Source organism: Melospiza melodia, chromosome 3, assembly GCF_035770615.1.
Source record: "Melospiza melodia melodia isolate bMelMel2 chromosome 3, bMelMel2.pri, whole genome shotgun sequence".
In the NCBI taxonomy this organism is placed as follows: domain Eukaryota; kingdom Metazoa; phylum Chordata; class Aves; order Passeriformes; family Passerellidae; genus Melospiza; species Melospiza melodia.
The window spans coordinates 130622466-130641451 of NC_086196.1; the positions used below are offsets into that span (position 1 = coordinate 130622466).

At 34.6% G+C, this 18986-nt stretch overlaps 1 protein-coding gene across 3 annotated transcripts in view; it reads right to left on the reverse strand.

Moving 5' to 3' along the window:
* ASCC3 (activating signal cointegrator 1 complex subunit 3) overlaps positions 1 to 18986 on the reverse strand; it is a 253580-nt gene that overhangs the window by 44630 nt on the left and 189964 nt on the right. For all 3 annotated transcript variants that reach the window (XM_063153070.1, XM_063153072.1, XM_063153073.1), the window contains 4 exons: positions 13200 to 13337; positions 12975 to 13095; positions 9383 to 9515; positions 6636 to 6761 (listed from right to left, as the gene is read on the reverse strand). In XM_063153070.1, the coding sequence (XP_063009140.1) occupies positions 6636 to 6761; positions 9383 to 9515; positions 12975 to 13095; positions 13200 to 13337 (518 nt within the window). The remainder of the gene's footprint in view (positions 1 to 6635; positions 6762 to 9382; positions 9516 to 12974; positions 13096 to 13199; positions 13338 to 18986) is intronic.

Consider the following 18986-nt stretch of genomic DNA (forward strand, 5'->3'; position numbering starts at 1 on the left):
TCTGGTTATTAGTAGGAATTACTTTGTCAAGTTTTGTTTACCTTCTGAAAATAATTGAGCAAATTAGCTAAATAAGTTGTTTAAGGAGGTGAAAAAGAATTTCTATTTTATACTCCTAAACCATTAATGATTCATTATTAGTTCTCTAAACTGAATAGAATACTTCTGAAATGCTTGTAATTAAGGCACTTTGTTGTCACGGTATTCAGACTTCCACCATATAATTTCAGCACCTTTATTTGCAGTACCATGACACTCATGATGAATACTGATAAAACAAAAAAAAAGGAACATGGGCAATACACTGAAATTCTTTCATGAGAATGTAATTTAAGACACCAATTCAAACAGGTTTGTGCTCTTATTCTCTGCCTAATTTGCAGTATTTCACTGCAGTTAACTGAAGTCATTGTCACAGAGGAATTTATAATATATTTTGAATTTTTTTGTGAATTTTAAATGTACTGCTTTGTAACTTGAAGTTAAAGGAATGAATATGTAGCTGGCTAATGGAAATAAAACAATGTAAAGAAAAATCTTAAATGGTTTGTAATCTTGAGTGAAGTGGTACCAGTGTGTTTTAACTACTGTCTGTAATGAGGCAGATATAATTTTGAGCACACCCACAGGAGCTTCTTGGACATTCAGCACATTTTCCCCTAATAAAAATCAAAGCCATTCATCTTGAAAGACTGTTAAAATTATTACTGAAAACAGAGGTATCATGACATTAGATTTCAATGCTCAGGAATAAATGCAAGTCGAATTCTGCATGTTGGTATGTTCCAAGCATAAAAACTGCATAATACGTGAGTTCCTCTATGAAGCAATATTGCCTAACTATTTAATTACAGATAAAGAATAAAAACAATGCAGTTTCATGCTCACTGCATTGAATCATCTAGTCATTAGTTCCCCTTTGCTATAAACAGACAGCCTACCTTTTTATCAGCACACCATTTCATTTATTTCACAGTGAAGCCCAGTTTCACAATAATTGACTTGTCAGAAGCTCTAATTTATGAGGCTGGGCTCTGTAAGCCTTCTCCTATATTGGACTCAACCTGCACACAAGCAGGGTTGAATATTTACAATGCTGTTAACAGGTGCTGAGTTGTTTAATGATTCTAATAGCCAGAAGCGTACTGAGAAAGCCAGCGGGATCACAATTACAGGCTGTTTGAACACAACAATTACTCGTCCCCTGAGAGGTGTGAAAGTCAAAGGCAGTTTTATCCTAACAGCATCTAGCACATGGGCTAGACAGGCTAACTTCCATTAGTAGTCCATAGGGAAAAAGCAGTAACAAACCCCTAGGTATCATAAAAATTTACCAAGTATGTAAAATTTAAACAATCAAAAGCTGACGGAACTTTTTATTTTCTATTAAATAACATATTTTAAATCCCAAAACCTTGTAGAGCTTAGCAAGAACAACAAACTGTGAAACATGAACTTATTTCTCTAATCTAAGAAGTGTGGAATTTCATCAGCTGAGAGAGACAGAGAGACGTGCAGGAACATAAAATGCAGATGAAGTTACACAAAACGTTTAGGATTTAATGTGAATGGTGGCAATCATTTCCTGTTTAGCTTATGTAAACCTGACCTGAGATCTCTCTGGGAAATTTTTCATCAGCCTTGAAATGGTCCTGCTATAACTGTCAGTGCTGTGGAGTCATTTGTTACAGCACCATGTTTTTTATGTTCAGATTATACGGTGGTAATAGTGACACACATAATGAAAATCGGTGACAAGAGTCAGCCAAAAAATATTAAGGAAGAACCTTGCTAGTCAGTAGGTCAAATGCAATGAACAAATGCACAAAACAGCAAATCCACAGCATACACCGGATAGCAAGAAGGTGTGCTTTCTGAGATTTTACAGTTCTGAAAGCAAAATTTTGTTAATAACAAGTATGGGGGAGCACAGATAGTAATCTTTACTGCAGTCATCATTTATATTTACTTTCATCAGCTCCAGCAGCTGCCATCTCCAAGCAGCACCATGGAAATGGTACAGAGTATATGGCACAACTGATGAATCTTCATAGCCAGAGAGAGATATGACCTTAAGTACCAACCCACTTCTGTTGTTAAGGCATTACTGACTGACTCTGTAGTCCGTGACTGGGCTGCAAAAAGGCATTGCAGAGTGCACAAATGCTGCAGACAGTAATGCCACCCTGTATTTTACCTCTATCATGTTTTCCTGTATCCATATCTTTGAGTATGCCAGGTGGGAGAAACAGATACATTGCTACCTTTAATCAGTTTTTAGTATACTGCACATCGTGGTCATTTAAGAGGAACAAAACTAAGTTCAATTTCTCTGATATCAGCAAAGTATTTACCCCCACATCAGTGCTTCTAATTATTTGCAAGACAGTTTATCTCCCAAGATGCATTCATGAGAGACGAGAGGTCATAGCCAAACATAAATTTACTCACATACTGATAAGATTTTTCTTTTTCATGTCATATATTCCAACAAATAATTTTTACAGGTAAATCATATCCAAGAATAGGAAGAAAATTATGTAAATTTTCTTTCTGGATGGAGAGATGTGGAATCTTCAGCTTTGTATTCTCACCTAAAATTGCAGCAGACAGGGAAGCAGGAGGCAGCTCAAATACTCAGCAGCCTGGGGCTTCCCTGTCTGACAGATTCAGCAAACCTTTATTTGTCTGAATATTTGGTAAAACTATACTGTGAACTACAATCCTGTACTTTTCACATCACTGTGACCCTAATAATTCCAAAGAAGAAACTCTTGTTATTACATTCATAGTAATGCCTATAGCTGTAATTTATTAAATATATATACATGCATATATATCAGCACATGCATATAGGTCTAAATGTCACTGTAAAAGGAAGAGTCCTTTGTGAAATATCTGTTTACCAATTGAAAATATGGTTTTTAGTAATCACTGCAGTACAATATACTTGCACATTCTAGCTTCTGTTAGTTTAGCTACTGTAAAAATTTTCCATTTTATTTTTTAATCTAAGCTAATTTAACTTCAGTGATCTCCTTTCTGACACACAAATTAACACTAAAATTCTGAATAACTGTGATTATGTCACCAAAATACATAGGTATTTCATTCTGACTAACTTCTACCATGATATTACCTGTCATCATAATAGCAGAAAATATACTGGACCAGTATATAATCATAATTTGTATTCATATGTTTTATTCTCATGCTCAGCTAATCATAATGAGAAAATGAAATTTAAAGTAAAACATAAATGTATGATAAGGGCATCATCAGTCTGAGACTATAATTTATGCTGTATTATTCATTCACTCAAAAAAACTGCAAAACTGATATCAAGGGAAAAAAACCTCTTAATAATAATTCTCAGAATGAAATAATAAAATATCTTTTTTTTTCAGGTTTTCACAATGAATTTACATATAAACTGGTTTTGTAAGTGTGCACATGTACACAGAGGCACTCTCATATATAAATACATAAATAGCCACACACATTTTAATAGTGATGTGATGTGTGCTCTTAGGATATCTAAAAATTAACTTTCCAAATGAAAGCTGATTCTGCTTAACTTTACATGTGTTGTAAATTTCTATTTCTCTTTTACTGCACATGTATCTGGAAAACATCATAGCCTGATTTACAGAAAATGTTTCTCATAGACATTCTTTTATAGAAAGTCACAATTATAATCTTTTATAAGGGTAAAAGAATGAAATACCCAAGGCATTTCAGCCAAGGAATGGAGATGGATGGGCCTGTCAAAGTAGCCCCTTGCAAAGAACAGAGCCCTTTGCTGATGTGTGTGATATAACCTTGCCTAAGTAGTGAACATAGTGACTACAGCTCCATGTGGAATGGAGTGCATGTTGCACTTCTTGGCTGGAGTAGTACAGAAACTGTGAAGAGCTCTGTACTTAGGATTAACTGTTTTCAGGGAAGGGAAGAACAGGGAAAAAACTCTGGATATGGAGACTGAAACACTTTGATAATCGTTTCATTTGGACCACCCCTGTCATTCATGTGTGATCTCCCAAACAGGACAAGCGTGACTAGCTGTGATGCATCTGAAAAAAACTAGCACTCAGCCACCCTCCTTACCTAAAGCAACAGCTCCATTACACCTCTTACCTAGACAGTTATAACCCATTCCACAGAGCTTGAGAGGCAGGGGTTTATCAAACAAGAAAATTACAATGGTTTGATGAAAAGGGGTATTTTAACATGCAATGATTTTCCACATCATTAACGCAATTACCATTAGAAGTTTAACAAATTATCTCAAGTTTGCCAGGAAAACTTTCAGGATGACTTCATGTTTAGAAGAAACCTGGATACTTAGAGGAAAATGATACTTGGATCTCTATCCCACAACAAAGGTAGATTATCATTACTTCACTAGTACAAATTGCAGGCATTCAGTAAGGCATTTTATGATACTGGATTGGAATAGGATGGGACAATCCTATGTTTGTTTATGCAGCTTTAATATACAAGTAGCTAAAACTGGCAATAAATGAGAATATAAATCTTCTGCATATTATCTAAGCCCATTATTTTGGGGATTTACAGCATCACATGCAATGACTTTTACGCCAATGAATCCCAAGGCATTTTACTAATCATGCACATGGGAATTACTTATTCACCACTAAGGTACAATCACCTGCTGTCTGGAAAATAGGTCTTGTTTCACAGTGGAGAGAAAGTCAACAAAATTTGGGGCAGGACACAATAAAGAGCACTTCTGTCAAGTGACAAGGAATGAGTATTGCATAACCATCTAGACCAAAAATCTGAAATTGTGTTTCTATTCTTTTGAAAAAAAATAAAACCACAACAAAACCCAAATGGTAAAATCTTTGGATTATTAAGAGCCACAAATATTTTTTGTTTGATAATATCAATCATTTCATATGCTCTTTTATGGCACAGTAAAACTCCATTACCATAATACAACTTATTCAGAGTTATCTCAACAATCACTGACTTCTCTTTGTAAAACTCTTCAGTTTTCCTTGGATGTATCTCATTCAAACACTGACCACGCTTGAACTGCTTGCTTGGTTTTCAGAAGGTCTGAAAATACCACAGATAGCAGGTCCAGGAAAACTTCTAACTAAGTTTAGTAACTTTGGATGAAACTTAAGACTGTAATCATGTCAAAGAATGGAATTTGTGCACATCCATTACATTTGTGCTTGGCATCTAGAAATGACATGACAAACTGTTTGACAGAGTAAATAATATCCTTATTTTTTTTCCCTGCATGACTAAGTACAGAAGGAATGCTGAGTACCTGTGTGGATAAAGAGCTCAACTTGTCAACTGTTCCAACCTGTGTGTGTGGCGTTCCAATGCAAGACTCCCAGCAGTCAACATGTCAACCTCATACTAAAGTGGAAATCTTCTTTTATATTGGGAAGAGATTGCTGATTAAATCAAACAATATTTCTATATTCCACACTTACCTTTGGCCTACATGCTGTGTCTTAAAAAAATGTACCTACCACATATACCACATGATCAAAGCTTACCAAAACCAAATGAACTACAGCACTTTACCAAAGCAATTCAAGAGCAAGACATCTTAAAGGAATAGTACTTATTCTTTATACTAAAAAAGTAGAAAATATAACATTTTAAAAAATCTCAGAAATACCCTTGCCATAACTGTATGCATTGTATCACTTACGAAGTAACAAAATTTAAAATGCTTTCTTTAGTTTACTGTTCTAACGCTCTGCATTTTTTGTTTCTCAAAAAGGAGAATTCTCAGCATAGGACTAGATACAGAACTAAAAACTAATAAAAGACTTAAAAAGGATTAAAGGAAATTATTTTATCACCTGCAGGGTCCTAGCAGCACTTGCCCATAAAGTACCTGGCAGAAAATCTGGCCAAATGCTATGGACATTAACATGACTTCAGAAGCACAACACACTGGAGTACATCTAGAAATATTCCGTGATCTAAACGGTTAATTCTTTATTTGCCACATTATTTCAGTGGGTGAATGATCACATGACAGGTAACACACCATTTACCCAAAACAGCCTTGTGGCAAAGGCAGGCTATACTGGTGGAACAGCTCAGAATGATCTGCATACCAGCTGGAGCTAGGCAGGATGATAGCAATCACTGAAAATATTGCACACATGGTTTCACCGGGGTACCCTAATGAAAGCAAACGTTATCACAGAGAAACAGCTGATAGTTATTCTCTCATTTATTAGGAAAGTCCAAGTCTTAATAAATTTTCTAAAGAAAACTGAGCAGAACATATCAATGTGGTAGCTAAAAAAAAGGTATTGCATTATAAATATAATATCTGAAGGAATGTGATAATCTGGAATTTTATTTTAGGGATGCTGATGTAGCCCTCTCAATAAGGTTATTTTATTGCTGTAACTAAGTTGTAAAGTTATCTGCCAAAAAATGAATTTATATTTAGAGTAAAATTTATAAAAATATGTGCTCACAAGTTTTAATCCACATGTGGGCCAGCAATGCTCCTGCACTGGAGACTGTTAAGTATTTCTAGGCTCCAACAGCAGACAGATCACCTTTGGATCAACTCTAACCTCAAGCTACCTTGAGATGAAATTGCCTTTATATTGTGTACTCACGTTGGGTTCATTATAAGTCGACGGAAGAAGTAAGTCCAGGTGATGTAATCCATTGCATCCTGCTTAGATGTAATAGTCCCGGCAGCAATTTCAGCATTCAAGTGGTCAGCCAGCACCTCTAACAAGCTGAAGAACAGGAAACAAAAGGATTTAGCTGACTTTACAATCACAAAGACAGGTAATATATTTTGTAGAGTTGCCCATTAAAAGGTTTATTACTTTAATCTGAAAATATTATATATTTATCTTCCAGTAAAAGGGAAGAGGGGAAGAAGGAGGAATGTAATTGCAAGGTCAGTCATCTTCTTTACATGATAGTGGAATGAAGCTCAAATTATTTTTTGATTGGACCAAGAATGCACAAGTTTAAATCATTCATGGAACATATTCAGATGGAGCTACTCAGTGGTAACTTCTGAATATTGTATGTTGACCATATGACCATGCTGATTTAATCCAATAGAGAATGATATGGAAAGACAAACAGGAAATGAAACAGTGGCAATAGCTTAGCTAATACTTGACAAATACTTCAGGGCTATTAAAATTACATCAAAACTGCTTCCCCCGGATTTTGCCTCATCTTCATCCAAAGAAAAAAAACAAAAAAAAAGAATAAGAGCAGCTACTTTTACCCAGAAACCGAATAAAAAAAAGCACATTAAAATGATTCTTAAAAAATAAAATACTCAGTCATTAAACAGAACAAAGACCTCCATTAGAGTATCTAATGAGATCATGCCTGGCTAGAGTTCAATCAGAGAATAGCAAATATCCTTAAGGTTCAACTTAATTTTTCTTGTATTATATCCTTTTTCTTCTCCCAGTGTTCTTTTCCTGTTGCTAAAAGTAAAGAATAATCTGGCATGAGTAGCTGTTTTACTGCTCTGTACTGGTGACTGCATGCTTCTAAGGGTCAGAACTGCAGGCATTCTGCACAGATTGTCCAACAGAAGCTGGACAGATGATTCAACTGCTATTCCACAGAAATGGATTTCTGGATTTTCTTTTGTTTCTAATTTGCTGTGTTTCAGGCCCATAATCAGGGAGAGCACAAAGACTCTTATGTGTTCAGTGATCAAGTCTTACAATTAAATATGTAAACAATGGCTTTTAGAAAAAATGTTAATTAAAAAACTATGAAGTTTACTTTTACAAATTGGAAATACTACACAAAGCTAATAAGTCTGCTCTTTGGTAAAACAGATGGGAAAGCATTCCAAAATGAAAAACCCCCCAAAAATCCCAACCAGTATCCCTTTGAAGATATGAAATACTTGATCATTAAAGAGGCCAAGACAAACCTAAGTTATGTGGTTTACAATGTACAGAGAACTTAACAAGATTGATATTAATATGTGACTCTTCATATGAAAATTTATCAAATATTTTTTTTTATAACAAAAGATGGAATATATCAGAATTACAAAGTAAATACAAAACCACAAATGGAGTTATTAGTAATTTAGAGTATTTATAGTCTTCCAAACATGAACAAAGGTGTGATTACTACTGTTATAAGGAAGATATTTTTCTTTCTTTAGAAACACCACATCCCAAGGAATAGAGATATTTCTTAGTTTATGCTAATGCCATGCAGTCTGGATATATCATCAACATTTTAATCACACCACTCTTTTCACTCATTAGCTATTATTTTGAAGTTCAACTCCTAGACTTATGTGCTAAGTGCAACTTCTATGTTAAAAAATGTGTGGTTTCCTAAGGAAATGAAGTGTATGTTTCCACATTCTTTGTTTGCAAAAACTGCATGTCTGTCTGTGCACCACAGAAATTAAGTTCCAAATACACCAGCCCATTTCAACTACACTTCAAAGGTGGACTGCACTCTCAAACTCCAACAAGTTTCCTGAGCAGAAACTCCAGATAATGGGACCAGATAGAGGTCCCATTATCACTTATGTTGAGGGATAAATTTTCCTTAGGAGAACAATACTGTGAATTCTTTGCCACTGAGAAAAGCTTTCAGTAATGTTCATGCTTTATTAGATCTCTGAGCATTGCTCCATGAAACATTCCTCTGCAGGAGACCAATGTAACCAGTTTAGCTTCTCATTGAACAACTTAAAATATCAACATTGAACAACAGTTAAAATATCAAAATCAAGGCACAAATTAGATTATGCTGGACAGCAAACTTTGCATCAGCTAGGTTCCAAGAGGCTACAAAAAGGACAAAAAGGTGCTGTTTCTACACTTCTCACAATAATACTGCAATTTTATAGTGAAAGATATGTTAAAACTGTATTAGTAAGAGTTTACACCATGTAAACTTGAACTTTGAACTTTTAGAACTTTTGAGATTTTTAAGAATGTGTTATCTATAATGATAAAATATTCTAGGTTTAAAAGTGCTATAAACTCACCTTTTTTTTTGTACTAGTAACTTGCCACAGAATTTTGAAGAGGATTTTGAGGATCATGGATAGTTGTCCTAAACACTGCCCTTGAAGAACAGTTTGTGCTTTCACATGTCTGAGACAACACCCCTAAATGGACAGGGACTTGTGGTATTAATGGAGTGATGAGCTCAGCAGTGCTTCAAAACTCATGGAAGAAAGAATTTTTCTACATAAAGATGGATAATTTCTTTCTTTGAATTATCTTCCTCTTGACCCCGGTATTTAGGACTTATCCAGCACAGGAATTTTGTTGTCATGTCCTCTATCCCTCATTTATAGTACTGCTCATAGTTTGATCAGCTTTTCTGATTGCTTTATCTTTACCTTGATTCCACTGGGAAAGGTTCATAAAGGAATTTTTTGTAGAAGTCTTTCTTAATATCATGAACCAGAATGACAGCTTTTCCTTGGTCATCAAACTGTGGTCTGCCAGCACGCCCCATCATCTGAAGCACATCTGCCAGAGAGACAATAATATGTAAACCAAATATTTGTTTGGATGTATAAAAAAATGTATTTAGGTCTGCATAATGTACAATATAGGTTTTTTGCATTACTTTGGCTTTGTATGCCCTATTGGCTTTGACACTTGTAGGTTTCTTTTCCATCTCAGATAGTTATGAAGAACTTCTTTCTGTCAGAGACAATCTTCTTGTGTACTTAAAGATTACCCATTGCAATGGAATCTAGGATTATGTCTAATATAAATTATCTTTACACTCCTTCCATTTCTCATCCATCCCTCATTTTATTACATGCAATTAAGGATGATGAGTAAGAGAACTCATGAAGGCTACAATGACAATTGTCTATGATTTCCTAATTTTCAAATACTTGACTTCACACTTACACAAGTTCCTCATGTAGGCTTTTCTGCTAGATATGATTTCCTAGGTTTTGACTACTTTAGAGATAAAATGGCATAGGCAACTTCTAATTACTGAGCACAGTTTTATATTTACCACTTAAACAAGTTATATTAGTTATTAGCACTGGAGTTGAGATGGTTTCATATTGCATGTTGTCCTTACATCACATCATAATATACAGATTGAAAAGCTGGTTCAGACATATTACCTACACACCATAACTTGTAAATACTAATTAAGGACTTGTGTAAACATTGAAAATACTAGTTTATGGGAAATATGCTCAACTTGCTACCTGCCCCCAAGGACAAGCACGCTTATCATGTATTTGTTAGTTTTCTCTTCATTTGAGAAGTGCATCTGCATAGGTAGCTTTGTGCCTCATTCACCATGGCTCTGAATCCTTCTGGTACCTGCAACTGCTATTTAACTTAGAAGAAACAGTGGAAAGCAATACATAAGTTTTACATCTTTATTTTACAAGTTTTAATGTTTTGTGTATTTTGTATGAGCTCTATTACACCTGCCCAGTATGTGGCTTGCAGCACCTGGCATTTTGAAGTGATTTATTTGAGTTAATAATCAGGAAGCTTTTGGCCCAAAGCTCTGTTGAGGAAGGAAAATCCAGAAAGTAAAGAGTGGGCTACATCAACTGAACCACAACAGGAGAAACAGACAGCCCAACTGTGAGTTTTTAGTAGCACATTTTCATTTGTGTACTGACTTGTGTAGAGAAAGCAATGTTTTTTATCAGTTTATTCCTTTTGTTAGCTTAGGAGTGACATTAGGATGTAAAATGAAACTAGTTTAAATCTGCTGCTTCTGAATAGTTTTGTGCACAGGAGGGTGATGGAACAATCTCTTGCTATTCTGTGTGGTGAATTAAATTGTGCATAATACCATATAGGAAATGGACTTACCAAAAAGTGTCAGGAAATTATTTTTGCCAACATCCACTATGTAATTATCCAAACTCAATATTTTCTTTACTGACTGTATGTTGCTTGGCTGCTTTTAACCACTGGACTTAAGTTCTGAAATATTAAATATGATCCAACTGGCTGACTAAATAAATGACTGTTAACTGAGACAAAGTCCTCCCCAAAACCTCTGACTTCACTCAAAGAAGCATTCTTGCTTATTTTGAAATTGCTGTACACTCCAGAATGATTCATTCTGCCCTCAGCTGTTTTCTTGGAGCCAAATGCATTCCTGACACAGAAAGGTAACTTCAGTAGGGAGAAGCCAAGTAACATCATGATGGAACATTGAAGGTATAACTTGAGGGCAGCATTAAAGACAGTACTGCGAAACTTTTGGAAGTATTTCAGAAAGAAATTAATTACATTTTCATTTTATTGCTGCAGCAAAACTGTACTACCTATCCATGGAAGTTCCAGATGCATAAATACTCTCTAGAAAGTTAAAAATAAAAATGCTTTAGGCAAACCACACCACATGTTTCTTCATAAAATAAGGAATCTGCATTTTCTGTTGCAGTGCAGACAACAAAATCTGAATGCTTCCATCACAGATGGTGGTATTCCATCCACCCCCTCCCCTGTCCTAAGTCTTGCTGAAAATTCAGAAACTGAACAACACCCAGTGTTGAAGTTACCTGAATTAAAAACGGTAATAACGAATGAAAGTATCAGCATTCCCTGAAGCCTTTGTGTGAACTTGTGCAAGATTCCTACAACAGCATAGTAAGTCTGCACTGTTTATTGAGTCTCTGATTTCCTCTAAATACATTATTTTCTCTATTACTGATTTCTGACAGTGCCATGGATTCAACACAAAATTTAAAGCTTCCCTTGGTTTCTTCCCTGGCCGCTTTTCCCCATTCAGCAACGAACGATCGCCGCCGCTCCCCGGTCGGCACGAGCGCGACTCGACCTCGCTGCAGACTCTGCTCTCAGTGAGTTTATATCAGCCAAGGGCTGCCACAAAACACAAGTGTGCATGGCTGAGATCCCAGGTCAGACCAGAACCTTTGAAAAAGAGCGTTTGGTCTGGAAATTGATCCCAAGTTTCCTGCAGAGCACTAACCACTAAATTAAGCTCTATGATGGGTTACTTGAAGAAGTAACCCCTGTAGTATTTTCAGTTTGAGCTTTTTTTTGTGTTACTAAACTTCTCTCAGTGAAAAGACAGCGCATGGCTAAAAAGATGCAAGCTCTGTATTTACCTAACAAATACCATTTAGATTGTCCTTAGGTGTACACATCACTAGCGTAGAATAGGAGCATTTAATAATAAACTTTCTCTTCAGAAAAGAGAAAGGGAAAACAGAACAGGAAACCTGGAATAAATTTAGCTTGTCCTCATTCTTCAAACTTAGTACCATCCAGACAAATATTCTCCCTGTCTGAACTCTAAAAAAAGTTCTTCCATGGTTCACTTTCTTCAGCTTGTTAAAAACACTGCAGAACTGTTTATGAAAACTGGAGTTTACTGGAGCCAGAAAGCAACAAAAGTCTGTATCAAGCCAGAAATTCAAATATTTAATTTAGCTGCTTATTTCTGAAGTATCCCTTATATCACTTAAGATACCAGGCCAGTTAAGGTTTTTCATTTACTACTAAGTGACTATATATACATTTTATTTTCTCATACGTGTGTGATTCAACTGATGCATTTCAAACCATGGCTAAGTTTACTGTTAAAGATTTGTTTCTATTTAGAAAAGGTTTAAAGAAATCAAAAAAATCTCAATGCTTGAAAAGTTCCTTTTATACAATTACCTAGTTAACTAGATATAAAGCCTAGAGACGAGGCTTTATACTGTCCCTTTAATTGTTTAATGTCTATTTTGGGTGATACACATTAAAGGAGTTTAGCATGAAAAAGATTCGTGAAACAGAAACACTTTCATTACAGCAGAAAATCTTAAGAGTTCTCTTACAACTTGCATTAAACAAAGAAAAAAACCCTTACCTCATTATCTTAGTCTTTATCCAAATTCAGTTACTAAATAATTGAGGTCATTTGCATATGCTTGAAGTACATTTTTAGGATTTGAATATTTCCATAATTTATGTGAGTACCTGTAATGGGATAATCCACATAACGCCTTGTTTTTCCATCGTAGTATTCTGTTCCTTTAACAATTACTAAATGAGCTGGAAAATTTACACCCCAAGCTAATGTGCTTGTGGCAATAAGAACCTAAGACAAAAAAGAAAGATTAATGAGGTATATGTAGCAAAAAGCCAACTTTTAAAATTCCATGTAAAACTCATTACAGCAGGATTCAAAAAGAACATGCGTACCTGGATTTTGCAGTTCACAAATAATTCTTCCACAGTTTTCCTGTCCCTTTCATGCAGACCTGCATGGTGCATGCCTATTCCAAAAGCAAGTGTCAGCTTCAGATTCGAATCTCTAACTGTGACTATAATGTCATTCATCTGTAACAGAAATAATAATTGCATGCTTTAAAACAGATGACTAAGAAATTTTAAACTTTTTGGTTTCTTACCTTTAGCTTTTTGTTTTTGTAGCAATGATAATTTGCTTTATGCTGTTTATACAAGCAGGAAATCAGAGCCTTCTTCAGTCCCTGAAAAGACTGGATTTGTCTAAAATAATACTATATTAACAATGGGGGTGGAATAGAAAATGCCCATGACTTTATTGACATGCTAAGTAACACAGACAAGGAAATGAAAATGCTGAAAATATCTTGACAGGTCTGGCAAATACTGTGCATTCTGTTCTGTGTTTGTTTAATGCAATCCCTAGTATCAAAGGGGTTAGGACTGGTATAAAAACATAGCAAATCCCTGCAACCAGTAACATAATAACAGTCATGAAAAATATATTTGGCTCTCTCTAATGCCTTTGAACATTAGAACATTGAACATTATTCCTCAGTTTGATAATTATTCATCAAAATGAAAAACAGAAAGATTTCTATTTACAGGCTGAAATGCAAATTAATTTGAAAAATTTGTTTGAGTGTGAGTTTGTACCTTATAGACTCAAACTCAGTGGAATCCAACCTCTATTAAGTGTGTTCATTTGAAACTTTCAGAAATTCAGATAAAAAGCTATTTTTATTATTATTACTAATTATTTCAAATCTGATGTCAATGGCTCTTGGGATTCTTTCTACTACTGTAATTTTAATTATCTTTTTTGCCTACATTTTCAAGTCATAACTTTGATAATAAATTTATTTATTTTTGTAGATGACCTCTGTGAAAAGCCTCTTAGTAAAAACAAATGAAACTGTCTTATTAAGTGATTCTGCCCTTCAAAATTATTTGTATTGTTTTATTTCTAAGGCCATTTATTATTTTATGTGATTTTAATATAATTGTAGCCAGGAACTTTAAAATTTATGCTCTTATTAGTGGTTTCCTGGTGCCACCAGCAGTGGCATCATGATATTGCATACTTAGGGCAGAATCATTCGTGGTCATGGGAGGTATAGCCAAGGTTAGAGAAAAAACATTAGTGCAGAACAAGGATAACTGTGCAGTCAGGATAACTGAATAATTTGGACACAGTGTTCAGCCTCATCTCAGACTGAGTTCTCCAAAGGACTGAGACACGATAGCATCACATGACCACAGTGATATTTTCATTTCTATGTAGGACTCTGAGGTGTTTCACTTCTGATGTTCAAGATTGTAACCTCTCTAAGTATTTCCTGTGTTTTATAATTCTCAGACCTTAATGTAAATAAAATGATTCACATCTCTAGACGCAAGTAACACGTTGCTACTATTAGAAAAAGAATCCTTAAAAGGCACCAAAATATCTACAGAATATAACAGCCCATATTGACGATTTTAAAAGAAACAAACAAGATTTTGTAAATCAATCAATTTTGTCAGGAAGAGTAAATTGCAAAGCATTTAAAAAGTCTGTTTGTTGAAGTAATCTTGACTAACAGAACCACAACTGATGGCAGTAACAGGGAAACTAATTAAAACAAGAAATTGTTCAACTTTTGACAGATCAATCAATTTCATCTGTCAATAGAAGCTCCTAAACTTTATTTCCCCTCGCAATGCAGTTGCCTGGATGTTCCTGAGAGTTTCCTGCACTGTAAGATGTGGAAGTTTTGTTGTATAAACTGATCTAGCCGATATAAAATAAAAGGGTGCTTACAAGAGTGAAAGGGTCCATGAAAGACTGAAAAGAAAGGGAGCAGAAAGACAAAAGCCCAATGAATTGAGAAGTGAGGAGGGGATAAGTCCATTTAGGAAAGGGAAGCACGAAGCGGGGTAGATAAGTTGAAGAGAATAAAGAGATGAATGAAAGGAGGATATGTTAAAGGATAAAGTTTATCTATCTAGATACAATCACCAAACCTTTGATTTCTCTAGTCAACATGTAGACATGTGACTTCAGTGTAGACAACATGAATTATTACCCATCTTAGAGAGTTTTTCTTTAAGACTAAAAAATATCTGGGTAAATGGGAACACACATACTGTTTTCTCTACAATTATGACCATCAACATGCAATACTAAAAATATTATCAAACCTATTAATGATTTTTTTACTGCAGGTTTATTAATAGGTACTAGTACTGAATAGGCTCCTTTTGCCTATGTACACACTTTAAGAAATAATAACTATATGTATACATTGAATAGGAAATTAGGATGAAAAAATTAGAAAATAAAATTGGTAAATATGTGAAAAACAAAAAAAAATGCATTTAGATTTTAGTCAGTTTCTGCATTAAAGAATAGACAAAAGATACTACATGGCTGAATTAATTTTTCTTCTCCCCACCACGAATCAGCACCTTATGATAGTTATGTCTTTAATGTAAGGGAACGAGCAAATTCCAAAGACATTAATTTCATTATTCACATCAAAAGAATGTGATATTGGGAAAACAATGAATCTAAACACCCTTTTCCTCTAGAACAATACAGGGATCAAATTAGCTGATTTGGCTTAGTCTATAGTGATTAGACTGTTCCTTCAGCACACGCGGTTTTACACTGGGAGCTATTTCCAGTACACAACCTGAGCTAAACCTTTCTGCCATAGAGTTGCCAGCACAAAACATCCTAAATTCACACTGCTGGGAATTTATTCAAAGATGTTCTTCTTGGTTTTACAATCAGTGGTGGTTATTTCTTTTCCCCTCTGACTCGTATTACAGCGGCGGCCTGTGGTGCTGTTAGTCATACCTGCAAAGCAGTGTAATTTACCACAGGAAAACTAAAGAACCCTTAGCAGGAGCACTGGCACATGCACTGCTATCCTGTCATTTTAGCAGCAGGGAATCCTAGTCATTTTTAGCTGACCCCTTACTTTCACATAAATCACTGTAATAAACATAACTGTTTTACCCATAGGCACAATCCAAGGCTTAAAATTCTCATGTCAATTTATTTAAAAATGTAACTCCCTTATGTCAGTGTAGTGTAAGAATATTATAAATTTCTATTAAGAAATAATGGCACAATTAATAGGTTCATTAACCAGAAACAGACACAGCACTGTGACTATAAAGCAAATCTAACATTTCTGAATTGTTATGACTCAATTACTATTTATCTTTCTGAAAACAACTGTCATGTAGTTTTACTCACAGAAGGATAAATGAAATCTATGTTATCTTAAGAACAGAAAAAAAATTAAAATAATATAAGGAAATAAAAATTGTACTGGCATTAAAAAAAGCCCTGTACAACACCAATGCAGGGAACCTAATGCCAGGAAGTGATTTTTCCCTGGACTCATACACAACCAGGATCAGGCACAGGCTGAAAGGTTTGGTTATCTTTCATAGCTTTTTTTTTTTTTTTCTTGATGAACAAATTAAAATATCTCCTGAAAACCAATTTAGGAACCTGGTAGCACTGCACAATATTTTCAAATAAACTTTATTTCTACATTTTCTATTCTAATTTCTAAACAAACCAGATTTTTGTAAAACTACTAAGTAGTCATTTTCTTTGTTCCTGCACATATGTAAACTGTTGAACCATTTACTTTAAGCTAATAGAACTTTTTTTTAAAATATTTTAAATTTATTATACTTAAAAAGCTTTTGTAGAAAGATAGGATTCCATTTAAGCAGATACATTACCCTGTGCCTGAAATACATTCCAGTCAGAGTATAATTCAGCAAGTTGATGACAATGCTGGCTCCAAAAGAAAGGAGGAGACCAGATTGGACAAGAATGAGCTAACAGATTGTGCAGCCCAATTCTGTCCCTTTGAGTGTGATATATTGTTTCAAGATGCTAAAACCCCATACTTTCTCAAAGCATATCTGTTGTGCTGGTTTTCCCATTTTCACAGAATCCTCATTATTAGTACTCTCTACTCTTTTCAAAGCACGTCAGACTCAGACCATATGCCACTGAATAATGCTTATCAATTGTCTGAAATGCCCAATAGAAGAAAGATCTGCCAAACAAAAGAATCGTGAAAGTTATGAAGTCTTTTACAAAAATAATTACATATTTCACATCTGCTACAGATGTTAAGTGAAATAAAACATCTCCTTGTTATAACTAAATGTTAATTTTTATGACACACTTTTGTGTCATAAAACCAACATCTTGTAGAAGGAAGTTTGAACTTCTTGAATGACTGAAACACTTAGAAATCATTCTTGGGTGCCCTCCTGATCTTTAAAGGCAGGAAAAAAAATCTCACAAAATTATTTTTGATGAAGAATTGGCTTATACTACAGAGCTATCCCACACAGAACAAGCTGCCTAAAACCCCTCAAATAATATTCAAGGAACATTTTAAAATGTTTTAAGCAGCTGAGATATATCATTAAATAATATTTAATAATATATAATAATACATTAAAGAATAATAATATAATAAAACATTTAACACTAAAAGACACAGTTAAATGACAGCAATATACCTATTCATGACACAGACCAGATTCTTCTATTCCTGTTTTATAGCACAACATTACCTCAAAACATTAACATGGAGATAATAGGTTGTTTGATTTAAAGGTTAGAGAAGGAAAAGCCATATTTTGTCTTTCCAAGAATTTTTAGGATTTTTTTGTTGGTTTTGTTGGTTTTTTGTTAGTTTTTTCTTTGTTTGTTTTTATTAACAATGCAAACTGACTATTGGTAAAATTTAATTCCCTTTCACACACACAGCTATGTGTATTTCCACACAGTGCACAAATACACACATACTAATCCATAATTATTGCACATATGTTTATACACTCACATGTCTAAAACAGCAAAATCAGGATTGGTCTGATTCATTCTTCTGTAGTCAATGAATGTCCTTCATTCGAGGGCCCTTGAATTCTGTGGAAGCAAACTATTGCCTGATATGGATGCTATTGAATATTACTGTAGGTATCTTTGTCTAAAAGATATTAGCTATTTCTAGAGGTTTCATAAAGAACAGTCTTAACAAGAAGCAGATGGCCAAAAGATGCACAAAGCAGAATGCAAAAACCATTGTGGTTAAAGTTAAAATGTACACTGGTACATTTCTTCTCCCTCCTTGCACTGTAGATATTAAAGAAAAATAAATCCAAGTATCTGGACAGGGAATAAATTTTTAAAGAAACTCCACCAAACAAATAAGAAAACACCCTGCTTGTCTGCTGGTGAGAACTGCATTCTAACTTCAAACAATAAACCATAAATACTACTTTTGTACTTTTGTTTTAGGTTAAAAACAAAAGGCTGTAAAAACATTAGAGAAAAATAAATAAACTGAAAACTTGATTCTAATAAATTATGTTGTAAAAAGATTGCAACATTTTCTGCCACCACAGATGTAGATGCAATTTGTGACAGAGAAGGACTTGTTCCTCTTTAGTCAGCTCCTAATGCAGAACAGCGTAACTGATGTTACCCAAGCTGACCATCAGGAACTGGTGGCACTGTCTGTCTCCAAAACCTTAATCTGAGCTATTGTCCCTTTTAACAAGATAAGTAATGGCTCACAAGCTTGAACATGACAGTCCTGGCTGACAAGTCCAAATTAGAATTTTAGCTTGTAAGTGTATAATTAAAAATCCTCTAATGATTATACAAAAAAAGGGCAAGCAAAATATTTTCTTTTTCCACGGGCATGTTGG